The sequence below is a fragment of the Vicugna pacos genome, chromosome 7, assembly GCF_048564905.1.
Source record: "Vicugna pacos chromosome 7, VicPac4, whole genome shotgun sequence".
Taxonomy (NCBI): Eukaryota; Metazoa; Chordata; class Mammalia; order Artiodactyla; family Camelidae; genus Vicugna; species Vicugna pacos.
This window is the reverse complement of record NC_132993.1, coordinates 78988896-79012890: the sequence shown is the minus strand read 5'-3', so window position 1 is coordinate 79012890 and position 23995 is coordinate 78988896. Positions and strand designations below refer to the sequence as shown.

At 40.9% G+C, this 23995-nt stretch overlaps 1 protein-coding gene across 1 annotated transcript in view; it reads right to left on the bottom strand.

Annotated features, from left to right (window-relative positions):
* Nucleotides 1-6064: 6064 nt before the first annotated feature.
* Nucleotides 6065-23995, bottom strand: part of EPDR1 (ependymin related 1) — a 29243-nt gene continuing 11312 nt past the window's right edge. Inside the window, 2 exon segments of the mRNA XM_072965230.1 lie at nucleotides 6065-7744; nucleotides 8878-9086. Of these exon segments, the coding sequence (XP_072821331.1) occupies nucleotides 7548-7744; nucleotides 8878-9086 (406 nt within the window). The 3' untranslated portion in view covers nucleotides 6065-7547.

Sequence of the window (23995 nt, the reverse complement as noted above, 5' to 3'; positions counted from 1 at the left end):
TGCACAACCCCATCAAAATCAAAATCACCTTGGTGTTTCTCTGTAATTTGGAACTCAAGACACACCTTGGCACAAATCAAGCCTATAAAATTACTAGTTAGGTTGACATAATTCTTAATGTTTGGAAGGTCCTTAGACTCCCATAAGAATCCAGTAGAAACTGTGGATATTGTAATGGATTGAACTGTGTCCCGTCCAAAAAGATATACTGGAATCTTAACCCCTAGAACCTGGGGAATATGATCTTATTTGGCAGTTGGGTCTTTGCCGATGATTGAGTTCAAGACGAGAATATAATTAATGTCCTTATACAAAAGGAAACTGAGACACAGAGACATGTATGAGGAAGGCAATATGAAGAAGACACATAATGAGTATGCCATCTAAAGCCAAGGAATGCCTGACACCACCAGAAGCTAGGAAGGAGGCTTGGAACAGATTCTCCCTCCCAGACTGCTGAAGAAATCAACCCTGCTGAAACCTTGATTTCTGACTTCTATCCTTCAGATTTGTGAGGCCATAAATGTCTATTGTTTAAGCCACCAAGTTTTGTGGAAGTTTCTTAAGGCCACCTCAAGAGACTGATACAGATACTCTCTCTAGAAATAAAAGCCTTTTTGGACGTACTTGACTCTACATGTAATTTCAGTGTGTTCACAGATCCACTGAAGCCCAGATTAATAATTCCTGCACAGACGCTATAAAATTCCTGGACCGAAATCCCATGGAATAAAGCAAAGAAAGAAGAGAGAGGAGAAAATTGGCATCAGTAACTGCTACGTGTTTGGCCCTTCGCTAGACACTTGACATTAATTATTTCCTTGAATCCTCAAAATCTACTCCAGGAAGTAGATGTCAGCATCGCCACTTCAGAGAGGAGGAAATCGAGACCCTGAGAGATTTAACTTCATGCACAAAATCACATATCTAGAGAGTGGCTGTGCTGGGAATATGGCCTGAGTTTGTTTTACCCTGAAACCAAAGCTTTTTCCATTCTTACCCTGCCTCTGAGCATGAGTGATATGTGAGCCCAAAGCACATGATGTGTGGTTTCCGGGGCTGTGAGGTTACAGAGAGACCAGGGTTATGCATGTGTCAGTGGCTTCGAGGGAAACAGGAGAACAGCTTTTTAAAAAAAAGTTAAAGGCCATTTCTTTTAACTGCTTTCCTTCATTGTTTAGCATTATAACTTCTTTTGAACTAAGGATTTTGGCATAGAAGGATTTTTGCTTTTGTTTGACAAGGATAGAGGCAACAAAGGATTAATTAAGTCAAACTGATGATGATAATTATCAACAGGCATTTTAAATTAAAAATTTTAGGGGTGGAACAGTAGTGTGGATGAGACAGCAAAGCAAAGTCAACCTCTTATTCATCAAAAAGTATCTTTTGATTACCTACTCGATGGCAGGCTCCATGTTCTGTGGACAAAGTCTGGCCACATAAAGCCTGGAGTCTAGAGGGGAAACCAACACTTACATCAGTCAGTACAAGAAAGTAAAATGTGTGTGATAAGTGAAAAGTACACTATGCAGCAAATAGTAGGAGTAACTAATGGGTCTAAGTTTACCTGAAAGTCGTAGGAGTGATTATTCTGGCTTAGGCAGTGAGAGAGCGGTGGGTTTAGGCAGAGAAAACATGTGCAAATGTCCTGAGGCAACAGAAGATACCTTAGAAGACTTGAAGCCAATTCATTACAACCTGAGTGTGCAAAGGAAAGGGGAGAATTTTTGCTTTTGCCTGGCAAGGATAGAGGCAACAACAGATTAATTAAGTCAAAAATAATGACATCAGAGGGCTGCATGGGAGCTAGGTCGTGAAAGACCTTGTCAGCAGCTGTGTGACGGAGACTGGGTTTCCCGCCAAGAGCAGAGGGAGGTCAATAAAGATTGACAACAGAGGAGGAGGCACGGGAGAGAGGGCTGCTGGCTGTGGGAACCCAGCAAGTCAGTCTCTCTGAGTCTCTGTTGCCTCATGGTAAGAGACAATAAGGGCCACTGTGAAGAGTAAATTGATCATTTCATGCAATATTCTTAGAATAGAATATTGGAAGCATCAGCTTTTATAAGAGTAATATGACTGGTGGGATGTGTTACTGTCAGGTGCAGTGCTCAAACAAGCCTTTCATTCCAGCGGTCTCTTGAGAACTGCTTCTCTGGGGCAAGTACTGTAGTGATGCTTTGCCCAAAGCCCCCCAAATCACACATAAGTTTCCACCGGGCTTGTCCTATTGCACCTCTGTCCTAGAGCAAGCTTTTTCACTGCCCGTAGACAAGGTCTGCAAGTCTCCAAGTCTGTGGAAGGCAGGCTGTCCAGGTGCTACATCAGGGAGGGGCAGCAGGTAGAGTCCAGGGCACTGGGCATTCAGCAGTGAACTGCTGGCCAGTGGCCCTGGGAGGCCTGCACTCCATCTCAGCCTGGAGCCCACCAAGGCTTCTCTTTTTCAGAGGTTACTGTGAGATGTCGGGGACTCACCCCAGAAGCCTGCATCTGAATCTTTATGCCATGTATTTCTTTGTTGTGCTGCTTTTTAAAAGCCTACAAGATTTTTTGATTTTGCTTTGGTGAGGCCTGGGAGCGGTAATACTTAAAAATATCACCCTGCTTCATCAATGTAGAAAACTCCCAGGAAATTCAGTTCCCTGGAGAGCTTCGCTCTTGTCTCCTTGGTATGCAATTTTAGAGAGTCGGTCAAAATACATGTAGGTGTGAGGGACAGTTCTTCTAAACATGCAGACTGTGGGACATGAGAGTTAAGGTCACATTCATGCCGTGCTCATCTTCTGACCCTGGGCCTCTGAGGATGAGGACAGGACCCCTAATACAAGGGTACCAGACAAAGCAGACTCTGTTCTGAGAATTTCTTCCCATTAAAGACAGAATCTCACATAATGCTGAGTCCCCACCCTGCTTAGGGGCCTTGTGTGGTTGTTTGCTCATAAATTATCTTTTAATTTATTAAACCTATGAAGTAAACCTATGATTCTCATTTTTGCCACAGTGGAAAAATGCATCCCAGAGGGGTCTATAGATTGGATCAGAATTTCATATGGGTAGTTTTACTCAAAAGCCCCCGGGTTCCCTATACGCCTTTGCAGTTAGATCCTGACGTGTGTGAATCCCTAAGCTATCACTACATGGCCCTGTGACCCTAGACAAGCTACTTAACGTTGCTGTGATTCCTTACCTAAAAAATGGATAATAAAAACAGTCAGCTAGTAGGACCACTGTGAGTAAAATGACTTTGTGCTTGTAATTTACTTAGGACAGTGCCAGGTGATTAGTAAGTGTTATAAGCAAGTTAGCCATTACTGTTATTATAACTGGAAAGATAGAAAAGTCCCAGTATCATCAGAGCAAAATAGGATCTTGCTCAAGGTCTCTGGGCTGAAAGTATATACATACATAACCAAATAAATATACACACAAAAAAGAAAAAGACAAAGAACATTCAATACCCAACCTCAACAGCTCATTCCAAGAAATCTTCCCTTAAAAAAAAAAAAGAAAGAAAGAAAGAAACCAACCTCCAAAGCAGATACATGAGAAATGCTGGGTTTTAAAAATTGTTTTCCAGTAAGAGCTAATTCCTTTATTTACGTCTCTCACACCCCCTGTCATTTCCCTGCAGCTTCATTGAGGATCTGGATGAGCTGAATTCTACCGTCTTAGTCCCATGATTATCTGCCATTATTATTGGCATCCTGAAATAGGCTCATCCAGAGAATTTCAGAGGAAGAATTTTAGAGGAACTTTACAGTCATTAAAAGCTTCAGCCTCAAAATTTATTCAGCTGATCCTCAGCTACAACTGGGATAAGGGAAAGACAAGGATTTTGTGACAAGCCTTAAAGGGCCTCAGCAATGCATCCTAAATTGTAGCCGTGGTTGTGGGCCCAGAACTTTCTATAGGCTCTTCTCAGAGTTCCTTGTCTGATGAATTCAGTTCAGTTAGCAAATCTGTATTCATCATTTACTTTTGCAAATAGTTATGAGGAATTCAGGAAACTTTTTATCTCTGTATGAATGGAAAAGCGGTATACCCTTAAAGCTTAAAGACTTGAGAATGGGTTATCCTGTGTATTTCAGGCTCTAGGCAACATTCTTTTTTAAAAGGTACAAAACCAGCAAGACCAAGCACAGGAAACAGAGCACAGGGTTAAAGCCAAAAAAACAGATCTAATTTGAAGTCAGATTTGTTCTTCCCTATTACACTTCCTCCTCACCTTCTACATCTGATCCATCAACCCATCCTGCTGACTGCACTTCCAGATAAATCCTGACACTGTCCCTTCTCCCCAGCCCACCTCTGCCACCCTCACGCAAGCCATGTCCTCTCTCCCCAGGTGACTGCAGTAGCCTCCACTGTTCTCTTGCTTTCCCTCCCACTCCCCTACCATCCCTTTCCATACAGCAGACACAAGGATCTTTTAAAAATACAAGTCAGATTTTATGACGTCTTTGCTGGAAACTTTCCATCAGCTCCCTTCCATTGTCCTGAGGATATGGTCCAGACTCCTTGCTCCAGCCCCCTAACATGTGGGATCTGGCCCTCGCCTGTCTTCTAGAATCGCTCTCTTTGAAGGTCTTGCCTACAAAGCTCCATCCACTCAGGCCTGTATCTTTCCTCAAACAAGATGAGCCCATTGCATACTGAGGCTGGACCTTTTCATGACTAGCTGCTTCCTGACATTAAGATCTCTAGGTCAAGGGCACCTCCTCAGAAGAGGGCTTCCCTAACCATCTCCATCTGAAGTGGCTATTTATTCACTCTCCTCCATCACCCTCTTTATTCTCTGTGTAGTTCTTGTCACTCTCTGGCTTTTTTAATGGTCTGTCTGTTATGTGTTGCTGACCATCACCAGAATGGAAGATCTCTGAGGGTAGGACCTGGCCTGTCTTGTCCTTCACTGTGTCCCAGTGTCCAGAAGAGTGTCACACATAAGAGCATCTCAGTAAAGCTTGATGAATACGTGGGATCCCGATCATTTGGTCAGGTGACGCTGCTTCTTCAGCCTGAAAACCACAGTCCTCAGGACCCTTTTCTCTCTTTGGGAAACTTCACACTATGTTAACAATGCTCCATTGCCATTGGGAAAGAGAGAGCAGTGCTGAGGGCCGAGGATGGAGAGCGAGTCAGGGCCTCATCAAAATGCCCTGGGACCCCAGGATAAGCAGCGTCGACCTACCTGTAGACAGTGGAGAACCACAGAAGCGGGGCACCATCAGGTGTGTACCGAGGTCCCACCAGACATAAAATCCTTCTGGAGGGGAGACTTGAGTTAACTGGGAAGTGGCTTAACGCCCTAAATGGACCAACTGAAAAATGAAGTCACCCACTTCACCTGTCCTGAATAAAACAATAGGAGTTCCCCCCGTCTCCTTTGAGTGGGGGTGCAGGCTGGAGGCGGGGCAAAGGCAAAGGTCCAGGGCTAAGGGGGATGGGCAGTTTGGAAAGGAGTAGGGGCCACCCTGTGGGTGGAACGAGAGAGGAAGTGGGGCAAACACTGTCACAAAGGCTTTATCAGGCTGGACCACCTCGAAGGCAGCTGTGAATGTCTCCCCAGTCAGTGTATTCCAGATGCCTCCTTCGCCAGGCTTCACTCTACTCTGTGGCTCCAGGCGTGGGCCTTGCAGACAACAGGGGTTCAGGGCTGGCTTTTGACTGAATGAATGAGTGAAGCAACAGAGGATGGTTCTAGAAAAAGGACGAAGACAGGGGATAAAAATCCTGCAGAGACCAGCATTGTTAAAAGCCTGGAGCTGGGTGGTGGCTGAGGGAATAGACAAGAGGCAGTGCCTTTAAGAACTATTCTGATGGGACTCAGGGCACTGATTGCCTGTGAGGACTGAAGGAAAAGAAGTGGGTCAAGAATGACTCTGAGGCTTTTGACCCAGGTAACTGGACTTTAAAAGGAAGAACAAGCTTTTGAGAAAAGGATAATGAATTTGGTGTAGATCCCATGAAGCACTTTATTTTTTCACTAGAGTAGAGTTTTAAGTCCCTTACAGCCAAAATAATCCATATTTATTATAAGAACAAATATATCAAAGAACACTTAGAAATGCAATTAAATTTGTTTATTGAAGCACTATAGATAAACTGTGAGTAATACAGATTGTTTTCAGCGTCATATAGGTGCCACACATTTCTCCTGGTACTAGATGATGGATAGATAGATAGCCAAATAAAACACAATAGTAGAAGGAATCTAGAATAGTAAATTTTGTCACTAGAAGTCTCTCTAGATATCAGCAAACCCAATCCCATTTAACAGGTGAGGAAGCAAGGACCAGAGAGACTAGCGTTCTCCACTCGACAAATGTTTAGGGCACTGACCACGTGCCAGGCACTTGGTGCTGGGCATATAGAGGTAAACAAAACACGGTACCCGTATTCACGGAGCTCACAGCCAGGCTAGTGAGTGAGGGTGTCTGGGAAGCAGGAAATTTAGACACAGCCTAGTAAGTATTGTCAGAATAGCATATTCCAGCTGCAAGGTGCACCCAATCCAGGCTTGGGAGCAGCTCTCTGAAGCCATGTGTGAGCTGACCTGAGAAGGATGAGCAGAAGTCAGATAGACCGAGAGGTTGTGAAGCAGTGCCCCAGAGATGCGGGTGAGGAGAAGCATAGTGTGTCTAGTGAAGCAAAGGAGTTCCCGTGCAGGGGACTTCTCGTCCTGGGTTTCAGAAACAGTGGTCTCCTGCCTCCCAGTTCAGTGCTATTTTTAGAATGCCACCTGTCTTTCTAGGTCTACTGACAAATAGGTGATGACTCAGCACATATATTAATACTCTTGCATAGAACAAAAGGAGCATACGTGGCTCATGCTTACCCATATATAGACATTAAGGTTTTCCAAACTCTTCTGTGCAAAATCTATCTTTAGAGGAATAATTACCTTGTGTTACAGCCTTTCATTTCCTCCCAAATATTTACATCCATTGGGTCATGCCATAAAGCTCTTAAATCTGGAAGGGATTTTTAGGGATCCCTGTGTCAGTGGCCAAGGGAGCACAGGGTGAGGGGGTGAGGTGCTGGAAGGACGGAGCAGTGGGAGCGTTTACGACCCTGGCGCAGGCAATAACGGGATCATCATCTATAGAGAGCTTAAAATTACTGCTAAAACTGATCAAAGTCATTCTGCTTTTTATGACCACTACATGCCAGCAGTCCAGCCCTTCTCAGTAATGTCAGCAACAACACATTCACCCCTGTCAAGGCAAACCGCTCCTGCTGACCCCCGCCCCAGTGTGTGCCACTGCGCCTCTGTACACCTGGACACCCAGAAGGCGCAGAGCCTAGGCAGGCTTTGGAAACATCTGAGGTCCCCGTGTTAGCCATCTCTTCAGCTCTTATTATCACCTATTCTCCATTCCATTCCTTTTTGTAAACCTAGTCCAAGTAGTACAAAAAAAAAGCCACATCAGTGTTTATCTTCCTAAAATTATATTTATCTGCAATGAAGATTCTCATCTCTCAAGTCTCAAATCCGGTTCCAGATGGGGCCGCTGATGTCCAGTGCTGTCACTTCCACATCCACAGGCTTACCAGGAGCAGTCCTCGCTCATCCTTTCCGGCTGGGCTGTCTGGCACGTGCTTGGTGGGGTAAACACTGAGGGGTCTTTAATGCCCAGCTCTATGTCGAAAAACCGTGTGGACAATATCACACTGTAATTTTTGGTGAAGGTTTCCTGAACAGGATAGCAATCCTTGACCGTATAAATGCCAATCCAGGTTTCATCTGTAAGAGGAAGGGAAGCTAAGTTTTTAATACAGAAGACAAGCAAAAGGCATATATTTTCTATTGTAGTAAAAGACATAAAATTTACCATTTTTAAATACAGTTAGGTGGCATTAAGTACATTCACATTGTTATGAAAGCATCACCATCATCCATCTCCAGAACTTTTTCATCTTCCTCAGTTGAAACTCTGTACCCATTATACCCCCCATTACACCCTACCCCTACCCCCTGGAAACCACCATTCTACTTTCTGTCTCTGATTTTGACTACTCTAGGCACCTCACATAAGTGAAATTATACAGTATTTGTCCTTTAGTGACTGGCTTATTTCACGTAGCATAACATCCTATGGTTCATCTACGTTGTAGCGTGTGTCAGAATTTGCTTCCTTTTGAAGGTTTGGTAATATCCCATCTATACACCAACCACCTTTTGTGTACCTGACTGTCTCCTGATGGACATTTGGGCTGTTTCCACTTCTGGCTATTAAGAATAATGCTACCATGAACATGGATTACAAATATCTGAGTCCTCGCTTTCAGTTCTTTGGGGTATGTGCCAAGAAGTGGAATTGCTGGGTCATATGGTAATTCTAGGCTTAATTTGGGTCAGGGGTAGGGGACCACCATACTGTTCTCCAGAGCATAAAGGTCTGTGTTTTTTCAAACAGTTTTGCGGGAGGTGTGCTGGCAGCATTGCCGAGAAGAGCTTCACCTCTACATATAAAAGTAGACACGGTAGTGGGAGTAGGTCTGGTCACTGCAACTTCGTTAGTGTTGTGGGGGAAGGAAAAGGAGGCACCCAACTCTAATGTGTGCCTTAGACGACTGCCACCTTCCGTGTCACAGACCTTGGGGGCATTGTTAAACATCAGAGCCAAGGCCAAGCCACGACATTCAACATGGCACAAAGTTAACAGGTGGTGCTAGAAGGCTGAGGTGTTTCAAATGTGAGGCTTAGATCCTGGCCCTACCCAACTTGCAGAGAACGTGTGGGGACTTCAGAGGGAGTTAAACAATTAGATTACACTTACAAATTTCCTTAACAACTACCTTCCTTAATGGACTTTAACATTATTTCTCCATCATGCTTCCTGAGATGCAACACTTGAATATTTTTTGACCCCTTACACGATCGCGCTGACTTTCTGTCGGACCACTCCTGGACGGTGATCTGCTCCTGGGGCCCCCCTATGGAGTACTGGTCCTCAAAGGTGGAGTTCTGAGGAATGTCTAGAGGATCCCAGGGCTCTGTCAGGATGATCTTGGAGCACTGCTTGGTGACTTGTTCGATCTGAAACATCACTCCCTCCTTATAGAGCAAAATATATTCAAATAATCTGGAAGACAGATTAAAAGAGAATAATTCAGGACTTGATGTTACCATCACCATGCCTTTTATCAGCATAAAAGCCAAAGGACTTTGATATAAATTACTCTTAAAATGAAAAAAAATAATTGTTTTACTTGCTTGACAATCATTTACTTATTTACAAACACTAGGACCATGAACAACCTGAATATAAAATAAAGGTCAGAGGTCAAAACTGAATATTCATGAGACAAATTACTTATCCAATACCTATTAGATGACAGAATCTGTGCCTAGGATACAAACATGAGGAAGGCGAGGCCCTGGGTTAACAGCTGGTTTCTGACCTATCTTTTAGCCTCAGGGACACATGCCGTGGCACATCAGTCTAAACATTCATGGAAGGGGAACAGAAACACTAGCATCAACTTTAGAGTATAGTCCCGCCGTGAATACGGGATTCTTTGTCCATACACAAATCCTGCTCCTTTTAGTGAGAGCAACCCCGCTCCCCGCAAAACACCTACACTGTGTGCCCACAGGAGTGGTTGCCTTCCCTCACCCTCCCCATCACTGGCATCATCCTCTCCTGCCTCCCGAGTTCAAGGTGGTTAGCCTAGAGAGTCATTCCCAGCTTTGGCTGATACTCCAGGTGTGTGCTTCTCAAACTGCAGTGATTGTCCCCTGGAAGATATGCCACCATGTGCAGGACAGGGAGGTTTCCTTCTTGAAACTCAGCCCTCAAATCCACAGGATCACAGAAGTGAGCGCCTGGCAGCTGTGTTCACGTCCTTGACCTGGCCACTCTTGGCAGCGCTGCAGAGCTTTCTGGACCAGAAGGGGACATCTGACCCGGGGTAGGGGAGCAGTCAGAGTCTCTGACTCAGACATGTGGAATTGCCACTGAAGATCTGCTAGTCAGTCACTTCCTGTGGCTGGACATGTCATATGTAAATGCAGAAGCCGTGGGAGGCTAATTTCCAACATGTGAACTGAATACGAGTAAAGAATGAAGCAGAGAGAAGCAGCAAGCCATGATTCCAGCAGCTGTTCATTTCCTGGATGCATTGCCTCTCTGAGGCCCGGTGCCCACACATCCACCTGCAGAGTTATGATAAGTTTCCTTTATTCTGACAAACTTTCCTTTTTCTGCTTGGAACTTTTTGTGTGACTCATAACCAGGACTTGTTTCTAATACAGTTGAGGACTCCACTGTTCCATATAGGGCCCCAGGGAACAGCTGTCACCTCAGCTGTCCTGGGAGAGGCACCACGTGGCCCACTGCAGAACCAAGGGCCACCGATGCCTGGTCGGTCACCTGCCCGGGAAGGGAAGGGGACAGCAGGAAAGGAGCTCAGCCAACCTCACTGTTTTCCTGAGGCCAGCTCTGTCCACACAGAGAACAAAGTTTTAATTTCAAAATGAGAATTCTAGACTTGAAACAATCACCAAAAAGTGTTAACATTGGTCAGTTCTGGGTGGTCTGAACACAGGTGTCTGTTACGGTGCTCTCTGTACTTTTCTAAGTTTGCAAAATATTTAATTTGAAAAAAAGAGAGAGCATCGTCTGATACTGAGGTTATGTTGACAGTGCCTTAAGTAACACAGAAATAAATGGGAAACAAAATAGAACTACATAAATCATTTTTTTCAAAATCCCATATGGATACAAATGCTAATACTGCTCCATTCGAAGTTTTGGTAAAGATTTTCATGACACTGTAGTGGCTTATGTGTTTATGCAAACACATTCATGGTCAAGATTTAGGTTCTCCATCACAACTAGGATAAAGGGCCTAGAGCCCCAGGAGCCAGAAGGTCAAAACGCAGAGATCGGCCAGGGTTGAAATGAGTCATCTGCCTGGGATGCTGTGCGGGTAATAACCCGTAGACCCAAAGGACTGATGCACTTCAACAGAAACCGGATCCTGGGAGGCGAGATCAAAGCCTGGCTCTGAAGTGGAGGAAGCTGTGAGGACAGGAGTCACAAACCTCACCCCTGGGGTGCAGGCAGGCAAGGTGAGGGGTTGGAATGGGTGTGACGGACGAGGCAGGCAGGCCAGCTCTGGGTCAACAAGAGCCTGCAAACTTCGCCTCCTTGCTGGCCAGACACCAAGCAAAGCATCATCCCTGGGAGGCCCCCGCCGCCCAGTCTCAGGGTGGGGCCAAGGGTCAGCAGGCCAAGCTCACCATGGCAACCCCGATGCAGAGGAGGTGCCTGCACGCCATTTTGCCTCTCACCTCGTGGGACAAAGGATTTTTGTGACTTTTGACAAAATTCTCAGGCTGCGTGGACATTTTCTCTTGTTTCCTAAAAATCTGTTTTCCTAAAACTGGAAACTCTAATTTAGAAAAATAACAACTCTGTGAATGTTGATTGATTTTTTCATTTTCATTTTTATTCTTATTTGTGGTAAAGTATACATAACATAAAATCTACCATCTTAACCATTTTTAAGCATGCAGTAATAGTGTTAAGTATGTTCACATTTTTCCACAAACAATCTCCGTAACTCTCATCTTGCAAAACTGAAACTCTCTACCCATTAAACAGCTCCGCATTTCTCCCTCCCTCGGCTGCTGGCAGCCACTGTTCTGCTTTCTGTCTCTATGAGCTTGACTACTTTAGGGACCTCACCTAAGTGGAATCATACAGTATTTATCTTTTTGTACCTGGGCTATTTCCCTTAACATAATGTCCTCAAGATTCATCCATGGTGTAGCATGTGTCAGAATTCCCTTCCTTTGTAAAGCTAACTAATATTCCATTGCATGTACATACCATATTTTGTTTATCCATTCATCCATGGATGGACACTTGGGTTGTTTCTACCTTTTGGCTATCATGAACAGTGCTGCTATGAACATAGGTGTGCAAATATATTAATTTTTCAGTATGTGTATTATACACATTTTACAAACATAAATAATTATTTATTTTCTAACCTGTATTTTAAATTCGACAATTTGTCCTTGGTATCCTTCCAAGTATTTCCAAAAAATACATAGCCATGGAATCATTCTTCCCTAATTTACCATGAAATAGTTTAAAAATGCAGAAGGGTTGAAGGACTGGTACAGTGATCACCTTTATACTGCCATCTAGATTCAACGATCATTACATTTTGCCATATTTTCTAAATATCTCTTAAAAACAAGTCTTTGTACCTCATATCCCATCACATCAGAAGACAGTGATGTCCCATTCCACTATTAACGCTACCGACTTTGGTCATCAAGTCAGGTGGTTCCTCCAGATACCTCCATCATAAAGGCATTTCCTTTCATAATAACCAATTAATAGGTGGGGAATATTTTGTGATGCTGGGAATAGCCTCTTACCCTGTAACTGTCACCTAATCGTTTCAGGTAAAACCATTTCCTGAATCAGTTACTTCACGGGAGGCTGGTATAATGCTGCCGATGGTATAGCAAATGGCATCTGTCTCTCCATCGATCTATCTAGTATCATTCTGCACTCAGGTTTTTATTTATTTAACATATGACAGATAATCAAAGTCATTATTCCATTTGATGCTCAAATTATCCCAAGTTTGGTCAGCAGGAGCTCTCTCCATCTGCTATTTGTGACTTTTGACATGACTCCATTAGTCTTTGAGTAATTCCTGGCTTTCTGTAACACAAGTGTCCCAGGCTCACCTTGGACTTTCCTTGCACCAAATCTAAAATCAGCCATTTCTCTCAGGAACCCTAGAACTTACTGGGAAACAACTTAGAAACCAACATTAGGGCCCCAGATGTGCTCATTGTCATTGAGGTGTCATTGCTTGAGGACCTTTTAGTGGTTAGAGCTTATATTTTTTTAAAAACCATGAATTTATACTGATATTTCCATTCTAAATTTAACATTATAGGTTCTCCCCTATCATTTTTGTTTTTATGTTTGCATACATTTTCTCTTAGAATAAAATCATGCTTCCTAAAAACATTAGTAAACTTACTTTAGCAAATTTACTTATTTGCTTTATCCTATAATAGCTTTGAAATCGTAATTTCAAAACTGTTGTCAAAAAATAGAACTGCCCAGGGAAGTTTAAAATATCACTGCAGTTCTTTTTGTCTTTAGAATATAACTCATTAGGATTTAGATCAATACTGCATTAAAAATTCACTTGGATTAAGCCTATTCCTTGAGTGGCTATGTTTCCAGATTGATCTGTTGTTAGGTTCATTTGTTTGTTCTCAATTCAGGAGTGTCACAGTTTTCCTCTTTGATTTAGTTTTATTATATAAATGTAAAACTTTTCATGTTTCAGGACTCAGAACAATATCAAAAACCACATTCAGAGAAGTTTCACTCCCATCCCAATCCCTGCCCATCCCCCATTCTCCCTACAGACAACACTTTTCATTGGCTTCCAGGTTATTTTCCTTCATTTCTTTGGACAAAAAAATAAGCAAACACACGACGCATTCTTAATTCCCTCTCTTCTTTACAAGAAAGGCAGCATACTATATATACTTTTCTGCACCTTGTGTTTTCCACTCTCTATTAATACATAGAGGTTGTCATTATTCTTTTTTTTATGGCCATATAATAGTTTATTGTGTGTAAGTACCTCATTTATTTAGTCAGTCTCCTACTGATGAACATTGGGTTGTTTCCATTCCTATGATAGTGCCCCAAACACCACAGTTAATAACTTCATGCTGTTTTGGAAGTATATATTTAGGCTAAATTAATAGGTATGGAACACTACTTGGTCAAAGGTATTTTGTTAAATATTACCAATTTTCTTTTCAAAGAGTTGTGCAATTTTGCACTCCTATCAGCAATATGTGAGAGCACCTGTTTTCTTTATAGTCTTGCCAAAAAGAGCATGTTGCCAAACTTGGATTTGTGCCAATCTGATAAGTAAGAAACATTATCTGTCAGGTTTTTTTTTTAGAACAGTTTCCTCTTTTGATAAGCTTAATATACATGCAATAAACTGCATAAATCTAAAGTGTAGAGCTTGAGAAATTTTACAAAGTGAAGAATTGGGTAGTCTCCACCAAGATCAAGTTATGGCACCCCAGAACTCTCCTTCAGCCCTTCCCAGTCACTTCCCTTCCACAAGGAATAGTGTATTTTAATTAGCCTTCACCCATTATAGTCAGTTGAACATCTTTTCATATGTTTAAGGACGACAGGACTTTCTCAGTTTTCTATAGCTAGTGATTCAGCCTTGTGTGTCTAATATAAGTTGCAGATATTTTTCTCTGCCATTTGTTGACATGATTTACTATTTTTTTTACAATGCAAAGGATTTTATATATTTTAAATCAGATTCCTTTTATTGCTTTTGGATTTGGTCATACTTAGAAAACCTTTCCCTGCTCCCAGGTTATAAGAATTCACCCATGATTTCTGTGATCCCTTTGTGATTTTATTATGTTAACATTTAAATCTTTAACTCATTTGGAATTTATTTTTGTGTAGTATGTGTTGAGATGTGAGGTATGGGTGCAGTTTTATCTTTTCCCAGTTGTTCTAACACAGGTGATTTTAAAGTCCTCAGTTGATTTAATCTTCCCCCAGTGATGTGAGATGCCACCATTATCATACGCCAGCTCCAGATATATGTGGGCTTACTTCAGCAGTCTATTCCATTGGGCTGTCTATCGATCCATGCACTTGTGTCACACTGCTTTAATTGCAGACTTAATAGTGTTGCTTCATAATCTCATAGAATTTACTAAACCTCCCATTGAGTCCGCCTTTTCCAGGGTTTTCCTATATATTTGGATTTTTAAATTTTTCCATATGAAATTTAGAATTAACTTATTTAGCTTCAATGAAAACAACCTTTTTGGCACTTGGGGGAGACTGAGTTAAAATTAAATATCAACGTAGGAAGAACTGGTACCTGTATGATGATGTCATCCTATCCGCCCCCAAAAGTCGTTACATTTTTTTCAAATATCATTTTGTCTTTTTGAATATTTGAGGAGTGTTTAAAATTTTTCCTATATAGATTTTACACATTTTCTTTGAATTTATTCCTAGGTAGTTTGTCTTTTGTTGTTTTTTCTGTTGCTGTTTTAAATGAGAACTTCTGTTCAGTTATTGCTAGCAGATTATTGTTTGTATATATTAAGACTATGGATTTTTTAATTGAGTTATAGTCAGTTTACAATGTTGCATCAATTTCTGGTGTACAGCACAATTTTTCAGTCATACATGAATATACATATATTCATTTTCATATTCGTTTCACCATGAGCTACTACAAGATCTTGAATATATTTCCCTGTCCTATACAGTATAAACTTGTTTATCTATTCTATGTATACCTGTCAGTATCTACAAATCTCGAACTCCCAGTCTGTCCCTTCCCACCCCTCTCTTCCCCGGCAACCACAAGTTTGTATTCTGAAAGACTGTTGATTTTTCATGTTAATTTTATATCCAGCTACCTTCCTGAATTCTCTTACTGTTTGAATTAGTTTTATTTTTTAGGCCTTTTATGTATTCCATGTACACTGCATCCATATAATTGCCAGAGATAGTTTTTATCTCTTCTTTTCTAATTCTTGTGCCTCTGAATATTTTATCTTTCTGATTATACAGGCCAATAAATCCAACACAATAGTAAATAAAATGAAGATAATGGACATCTCTGCCTTCGAGTTTAGTGGGAAAGGGGCTATCCTTTCAATATTAAGCAGAATTAAGAACTATACAGATTTCATCATGTTAAGGAAGCATCCATCAGTTCTTATTGAATGCTTTGTATCAGGAATGTTTATTGAATTTTATCGTCTGCCTTTCATAGATATTTATGGATCCTCTAAAATTGAATCATCCTTGCATTCCTGGAATAAACCTCACTCGATCATAATGTATTCATTTTTTTAATGTGCTGTTGGGTTCAGTCTGCTATTTGGGAATCTCTAATCAATGACTGTATCAATTTTCACAAATGACATTGCTTAGCAATAATTTAACAGATACATATTTCTCTTGTATATATCTATACCATAATTTGCTTCAGTAGTTCCCTACTCTTGACCACTTAGATGATTTCCACAGTTTGTTAGGATTAACAGTGCTGAATACAAATTGAGATAAACTCTTTTGCCCTTCTGTGTTTATACCCCTATGAAAAATTTATAGCCTAGAATTGTTGGATCAAAGGAAATTCCTGTTTTATATTTTATGAGGTACTACTGCTTCCCAAAAAGGAACAGTGGAATTTTTAACTGAGTGTATAGCTTCATTAATTTCTTCACATTAGAAAAGGTACTAAAAGTTTGCCCTACTACAAGAAAACAGGAAAAAAATTTTCTGTCTAGTTTTCCTGCCTCAGGATAAGGTTTCCAGGTGGTGTGAAAAGCATTGTAGAGGAACTAAGGTCAAGGAATCAAGGTTCCCAGTCTACCACTGGCAAGCTGTGTGATCGTAATTTTAATCTCCCTGCTTCTTTCACATAAAGAGAGATTAAAATTTTGAAACACACAGATTATTATGAAGATGCCTTGAGATAATGGATATGAAATTGTTATATAAATACAAGGATTTATAGCTTTGAGGGAAAGTCTGATTACAGTTGTGTTTACTATAATCAGTTAATGTTTAACAAGTAAACTACTCATTTAACTTGTACATGTTAAGACGTGATCTACTATGTAACAAAGAAGGGTTAATTCATTCAGATGAGATGAAAAGATGAAGGAGAGAACATTCCTGAGTGCTAAAGTGGACCCCTTTTTAGAAGACCCAGCAGGCATTCCTGCTCCTCCTCTCTCATCTGCCTCTAATATAGAGGTTGAAAAAGTATATTCATCCACTCATTTTCTTAGTCTTCTTTGAAGCCAGGGGTATCATTGGTTCTGGCCTTGGAGACCTAAAGAGAATGTGGGGAGAGAGAATCTTCTGGTATTTTCTTTTAAAAAAAGAAGAGCACCTCTGTTCCACTCCACTTCCTTCATTTCCTGTCTTTGAACATGGCTGGGTGAGAACATAATGCTTGGAGTGGAGGCAGCCATCTTGAAGCCATGAGGCAACAAGTCAGCATGCCCTCTTGCAATTATGAGCCATCATTCTAAGAATGGCAGAGTAGATGGATGGAGAGGAACCGGGAGCCCTGAGGAAACTATTGAGTCAAACCTAGGAACACGTATCATCAGAATTCTGAGGTAAACAACAAACATCCTTGTAATTTAAACCTCTGATGGTCAAATTTTCTGCAGCAGCAAGCACCCTAAGTGAAATAAGTAAAAACCAACACTTTATAGGTATTACCTATTGGATTCCTTATAACAAGTCTATGAGAACCTTCTCTTCCAGAACAAGCAGGGTCCAAGGATTTGGTTAATCCTAGAACCCGAAGTACCAGAGTCTGGCCTGGGCATAGATGAACCCAAACAGCTATTGCCTTTACAGCCAAGAGGCAATTTTTTTCTGTCCTGAATTGGGGTAGCCGGGGTGGGGAAAAACAGTCTAAGGCAGAGGTTACAGACTGGCAAATTCAGCCAGCTGACATGTTATTAGGTTTTTTCTTTTTTTTTTAACAGATGAGAAAATATGAGGCTCAGAGCATAAATGAGTAGTAAATAATGGTGCGAGGATCAGACCCAATGTGTGATCTCCAACCAGACTTACTCTAATTCGCCAATACCACGCTCTTTGCCTCCTTCCACAGGGGAAAGGCGTGATTCTTCCCATCCACGTAGAACTACTTGGCCATCTAAGATATATTAAATTACAGAAAAGGGAGTGGACAAATATATTGTGATTACAAAAGTGCTCTGGCTTTTATGGAAGAAATTGGACAAATTTTGGATTTGTTTAATATGCAATATAATAGATTAGTAATGCATGCCAGCTCTCTGACTCTTAGCAGGAAGAATTGAGCTGCGGCCACTTGACATTCTGGAGTATACCAAGATTGAGTTACACCCTACAGTAATCATGAGACATAAAAGAAAAACACTATTTCAAAATTGTCATGTTAGACACCAACTCATCATGCAGACTGATGCCAACCACATACAACAAAAGGAAAATTAAATTACTTGAGAATGCAGCCTGAGGAAAAGTAAAATCAAAAAATAATTGTGTGTGCAATTTAAGAAGCTGTAAGGTGATGGGCCTCCACTACTTGGATTCTAGTTCAAAAGAAGAAAAGGGTGCTCACGAAATTGAAGAGAATTTTTTTTCCCAAAAAAATGTATCTGGATGAATATTGGCAATGTGTGGGCATATATTCTTTCATCTGATGGAAGATAATAAAAAAAACTTCTCATGAGGCAGTAGTTCAAGCTGGCTTTCCCCCCCCCCCATCACCACTAAAAGAAACAACCTCATTAGGACTGAGATACCTTGTTGGCAGTGATTTCTAGAAATTCCTATCAGGAGGTATTAAGGAGGCTAGGAGGGGACAGGGAGGGTCAGGTTCACACAGTCAGCACTATGCCTTCCACAGAAATGTATCAGTCCCCCCCATGATGACATATAAACACACACACCCTTCCAGCTAAGAGTTAACAAAACAAAAATATAAATCTTATTTTTACTTTCACTGGGATTTAGGAGGATACTGCATTTAAGAAAAACAGAATTAATGTATGACTACAAGGATCACTTTCCAATGAAAAACATGATCATCAAAATTAAAAATGCAGCAGAGAAGGACTGGTATGAGTTCTTCTCTGTATGTTTGGTAGAATTCCCTGGTGAAGCCATCTGGTCCTGGACTTTTATTTGTAGGGAGGTTTTTTTATTGCTAATTTGATTTCATTTCTAGTGATCGGTTTATTCAAGTGGTCAGTTTCTTCTTGATCAGTCTTGGTGGACTGTATGATTCCAGAAACTTGTCCATTTCCTCTAGGTTATATCCAATTTGGTTCCATATAGTTTTTCATAATATTCTTGTGTGATATTCTGTATTCCTATGTTATTTGTTGTGATTTCTCTATTTTCCTTTCTTATTTTGCTTATTTGTGCTCTCTCTTTTTTCTTCTTTATGAGTTTGGCCAAAGGTTTGGAAAACTGGACAGCAGCATGTAAATCAGTGAAGCTATAACACTCCCTTACACCATACACAAAAATAAACTCAAAATAGATCAAAGACTTAAACATAAGACAAGATACAATAGACCTCCTAGAAGAAAATATAGGCAAAACATTATCTTACATACATCTCAAAAATGTTCTCCTAGGGCAGTCTACCCAAGCAATAGAAATAAAAGCAAGAATAAACAAATGGGACCTAATGAAACTTACAAGCTTCTGCACAGCAAAGGAAACCATAAATAAAACAAAATGACAACCTACAGAACGGAAGAAAATTTTTCCAAATGATGAAACCGACAAAGGCTTGATCTCCAGAATATATAAGCAACTCATATGACATAATAAGATAAAAATAAACAACCCAATCCAAAAATGGGCAGAAGACCTAAACAAGCAATTCTCCAAGGAAGAAAAATAAATGATCAATAGGCACGTGAAAAAAATGCTCAATATCACTAATTATCAGAGAAATGCAAATCAAAACTACGATGAGGTATCACCTCACACCAGTCAGAATGACTATCATTCAAAAGTCCACAAATGACAGATGCTGGAGAGGCTGTGGAGAAAAAGGAACCTTCCTACACTGCTGGTGGGAATGCAGTTTGGTGCAGCCACTGTGGAAAACAGTATGGAGATTCCTCAAAAGACTAGGAATAGACTTACTGTATGACTCAGGAATCCCACTCCTGGGCATATATCCAGAAGGGACCCTACTTCAGGATAACACCTGCACCCCAATGTTCATAGCAGCATTATTTACAATAGCCAAGACATGGAGACAGCCTAAATGTCCATCAATGGATGACTGGATAAAGAAGAAGTGGTATATTTATACAATGGAATACTACTCAGCCATAAAAACCGACAACGTAACGCCATTTGCAGCAACATGGATGTCCGTGGAGATTGTCATTCCAAGTGAAGTAAGCCAGAAAGAGAAAGAAAAATACCATATGAGAGCGCTCATATGTGGAATCTAAAAAAAAAAATCTTTTAAAGAACATAAATACAAAATAGAAACAGACTTATAGACATAGAATACAAACTTGTGGTTGCCAAGGGGGAGGGGGTGAGAAGGGATGGACTGGGAGTTCAAAATTTGTAGATACTGACCGGTATATGCAGAATAGATAAACAAGATTATACTTTATAGCACAGGGAAATATATACAAGATCTCATGGTAGCTCACAGCAAAAAAAATATGACAATGAATATATGTATGTTCATGTATAACTGAAAAATTGTGCTCTACACTGGAATTTGACACAACATTGTAAAATGACTGTAACTCAATAAAAAAATGTTAAAAAAAATGCAGCAGAGGCAGTGCAGAGAAGACCAACTATGGGGAAACAAAGAACAGAAACAGTGAGTTTAAAGGTATGATGCCAGAGCTCAAGGGAAAAAAATAGTGATGAAAAGATAAGAAATGTGGAGGACAGATGTAAGAGAACCAGAACATGTAAGCAGAGAGATATTCTACAAGGAACAGAGATAAGACAGAGTACCAAACCTCCAGAAATTTCCCTACAGCTGAGCATTAACCAGATGTCACTAAAGTTCCAGGATAATGAAAACAACCTACAAAGACTTGGGCAGAAAAAAAAATTGTTATAACTAAACCAAAATTACTTTGGTATCAGACTTCTCTTCTAGAGTTCTAAATGCCATTTAAAAATTTAAGCAAAAATGCTGGTATTATCCAATGAATTGTACACACTTGAAAATTATCATCACGTAAAACAGCAATAAGTAAAAGTTCTCCCACATTCAAAATCTCTGCAGGTATACCACCACAGCAGCGCCCTCTCTGAGGAAAATTAATTGAATATATTCTCTAGCTGACTGAAATATGAATCAAAAAAAGGATTCAGGTGCATATGAATATAAACATAAAAGAAATTACAGTGGATAATAAAAGGAGTGAAATAATTTATGCTTCTTTTTTAACAGAGGACCTTGTGGCAAAGCTACTTAGCAGTTGTACAAACACACATTATAAAAATTCCTCCATGTTTTAACGAGTGAAGGAGCTGACCTTTTAGAGGCTTGACTCAGCATGGTGAAGGAACGAAAGACGAGAAACCATCCAAACACTTTAAATTCTTTTCCACATACCGAGTGGGACCTAAGTAAATACTTGAACTTTACAAAAGAATCTGTGTTCTGGCACCAGAAAAGTGGATCCCAGACTTCATTCTCCAACTCCTTAAGGAGGACTGAGTCTTCATGAGGGTGGCTTCTCTGGGGCCCCAGGGGTTAACTGGACAACACCTGGGGCTGGGCTATAAGGAGAATCACTGTCCAAAATACAGAGTGTGTGTGTGTGTGTGTGTGTCTGTGTGTGTGTGACAAAGGGGACAGTAGAGGGCTCGATTCAGAAACAGAGGACTCCCACATCCAAAAGAAACTTGTAAATCACATCTGAACACAGCACCCCATGTGGCAGCTCAGCAAATATTAAATCTGAGGTTGATTTTCTTCCCAGCATCCTTTGCTCCCAGAAGTGTGAGCTGGTAGCATTTCCACTGGTCCACTGCCCTGTTTCTCCTAAGATGAGAGCTTCTATCTCCCTGGGCTTTCTCTACCTTTATTGCCTCTGCCTTCCTATTGCCACCAGGGCTCCTCAGCCAAGAGTTGTCCTGTGAATTCTGAAGCAGGTGCTGTTCCCACTTGACTTTAACCAGCTCAGATAGCTTCATGGTGCTCCGGGCATCTTCCTTAAAGGAATGTCTGCCTTTCCCAGCCTGGAATCCTGGGCCATCGGCTTCTTGGTGAGACACTGAATAATAGGCCTTATGATTTTAGAGGATGTACACTAAGGTGTCTCAGTAAGGGACTGCGGGGAATGTTTTAGTGCCTTTGGGATTGATGCAGATAGTCTTGCTCACCACAGTCTTCCCTGCAAGTATTACCAAGGAACCTCAGAAGTCTTGGATCTAACATGGCTGCTCTTGGATGCCATGCCAACTAGTCTAGTGGTTCATGATGCCTCATATAGTCTTCATAAGTTACATCTCACCTGTGGCTGACTAGGCTACATCAGACCTAGGAACTGATAGACCCTTTGGCCCTGTACCACCATTCTCCCATCTGCCAACATCTTTCTTGGCAACTTCTGAGATGCTCCAGAGCAGGAGATTCTGTGGGTTCTATGATCTGAATGTTTTTATCTCCCCACAATTCACGCTGAAAACCTAATGCCCAAGGTAAGCATTAGGAGTGATGCTTTTGGCAAGTGATTAGGTCATGAGGATGGAGCCTTCATGAATGGGATTAGTGCCCTTATAAAAGAGACCCCAGAGAGCTGGCTGGCCCCTTCCACCATGTGAAGATAAAATGAGAAGTCTGAAACCCAGAAAAGAATCCTCATCTAACCATGCTGACACCCTGATTTCAGTCTCCCCACGTCCAGACTATGAGAGATGAATTTCTGTTGTTTATAACCCACCGAGTCTCTGGTATTTGTCACAGCAGACCATACAGTCTAAGACACTGGGAGAGCTTGGGTTACTTTGGTGTCTCTTCCAGGGTGGCTGTCGCTCAGGGGCAGAGCTCACCCTCTGGACCTTTCCCAGTAGACCTAACTCTAGCCACAACAAAAGCACCTTCTGTGAAGGGGCAGGGGTCATCCAAGGCACTGCAGCCTTCTGTCCAGGGAACCTGCTTCTTCTGCTTGGAGGCCACTTGTCCCAGGAGTTTCTCCTTTCTTTGGAAAGTCTGCGGGCAGTGTAGGCACCCTGCCAGGGGTATGATTCTTCAGATGGCCTCTCCATTCAAGAGGCACTGCTTCTGAAGGGAACCACTGGTGCTGGGGAAACTTCCAATGCCCAAATTGAGAGAAATTCTCCAAACCCAAGACTGAGGCAGGAGAAACACTGAAAAGACAGTGTTTGATGAGAGAAGAGCTGGGAGTAGCTCATGGATGAAAGGAACATGGGGGGCCCTTTGGTCATGGTATGCCCTCCTACCTGTACTGGAGTGTACACTCCACTACAACCCCACTTAAAAACTTTTCAAAATATGGGTAGGCAGTGTAATGTAATTCTCAGAAGTTATTCCTACCAAAGAAGATATATGATGTAAAATGTACATGAATAATAAACCATAAAACCATTACACAAATCCATTAATTTACTGTTAAAAATGTAATTCCTAGGAAAAAAAGATGGACAATACAAATATAAATTATTGGGAAGAAAAGGGGATATCAATAGATAAGGTGAAGTTGTTCAAGAGTTAAGAGAATGTCATATCAAACTTACTATGATGATAAATCTAATCTTGATGAATTAAAATACTCTCTAGGGAAAATAAATAACCAAAACTGTCTCAGAATTAAGCAGAAAGTTAAGTGGGTCAATAACCAGAGGAAAAATCCTTACAGTGACCTAGTGAGATCTTAGATCTTTGATCTTAAAAAGAGACCAAAGAGTTACTTCTTCAAAAGGAATTGAGTCCAAATGGTTTCATGAATCAGTTTTTTCCAACCTCAAGGCTGTAGAGCATACAGAAATATAGAAAGCTTGCCAATTCTGTTACAAAGCTATGAAAACTCTGACATTAAGAAATAGAAAGCATAAAAACATAAGCTACAGATCAAGCTAAATTATGATTGTGAATTAAAAACAAATAATAAGTAAAATAGTAGCATATCAAATCAAGCAGACTGTTCAAAGAATAATACATAATAATAAATTAGAAATTATTTCAGGAATGCAAAGATGGTTTAATATCAGGCAGTCTATTAGTACAAATCACTAGGTTGGGGAAGTTTAAGATCCATCATGAACAGAATAAATTCTTTATAATATAGGTCAGAAAAATATTTAATGAACATGGTAGAGTATTTTTGTTAAACCAGCAGCCTGTTGGAGACTTAACTGTGACAAACTACAGGCATTTACATTAG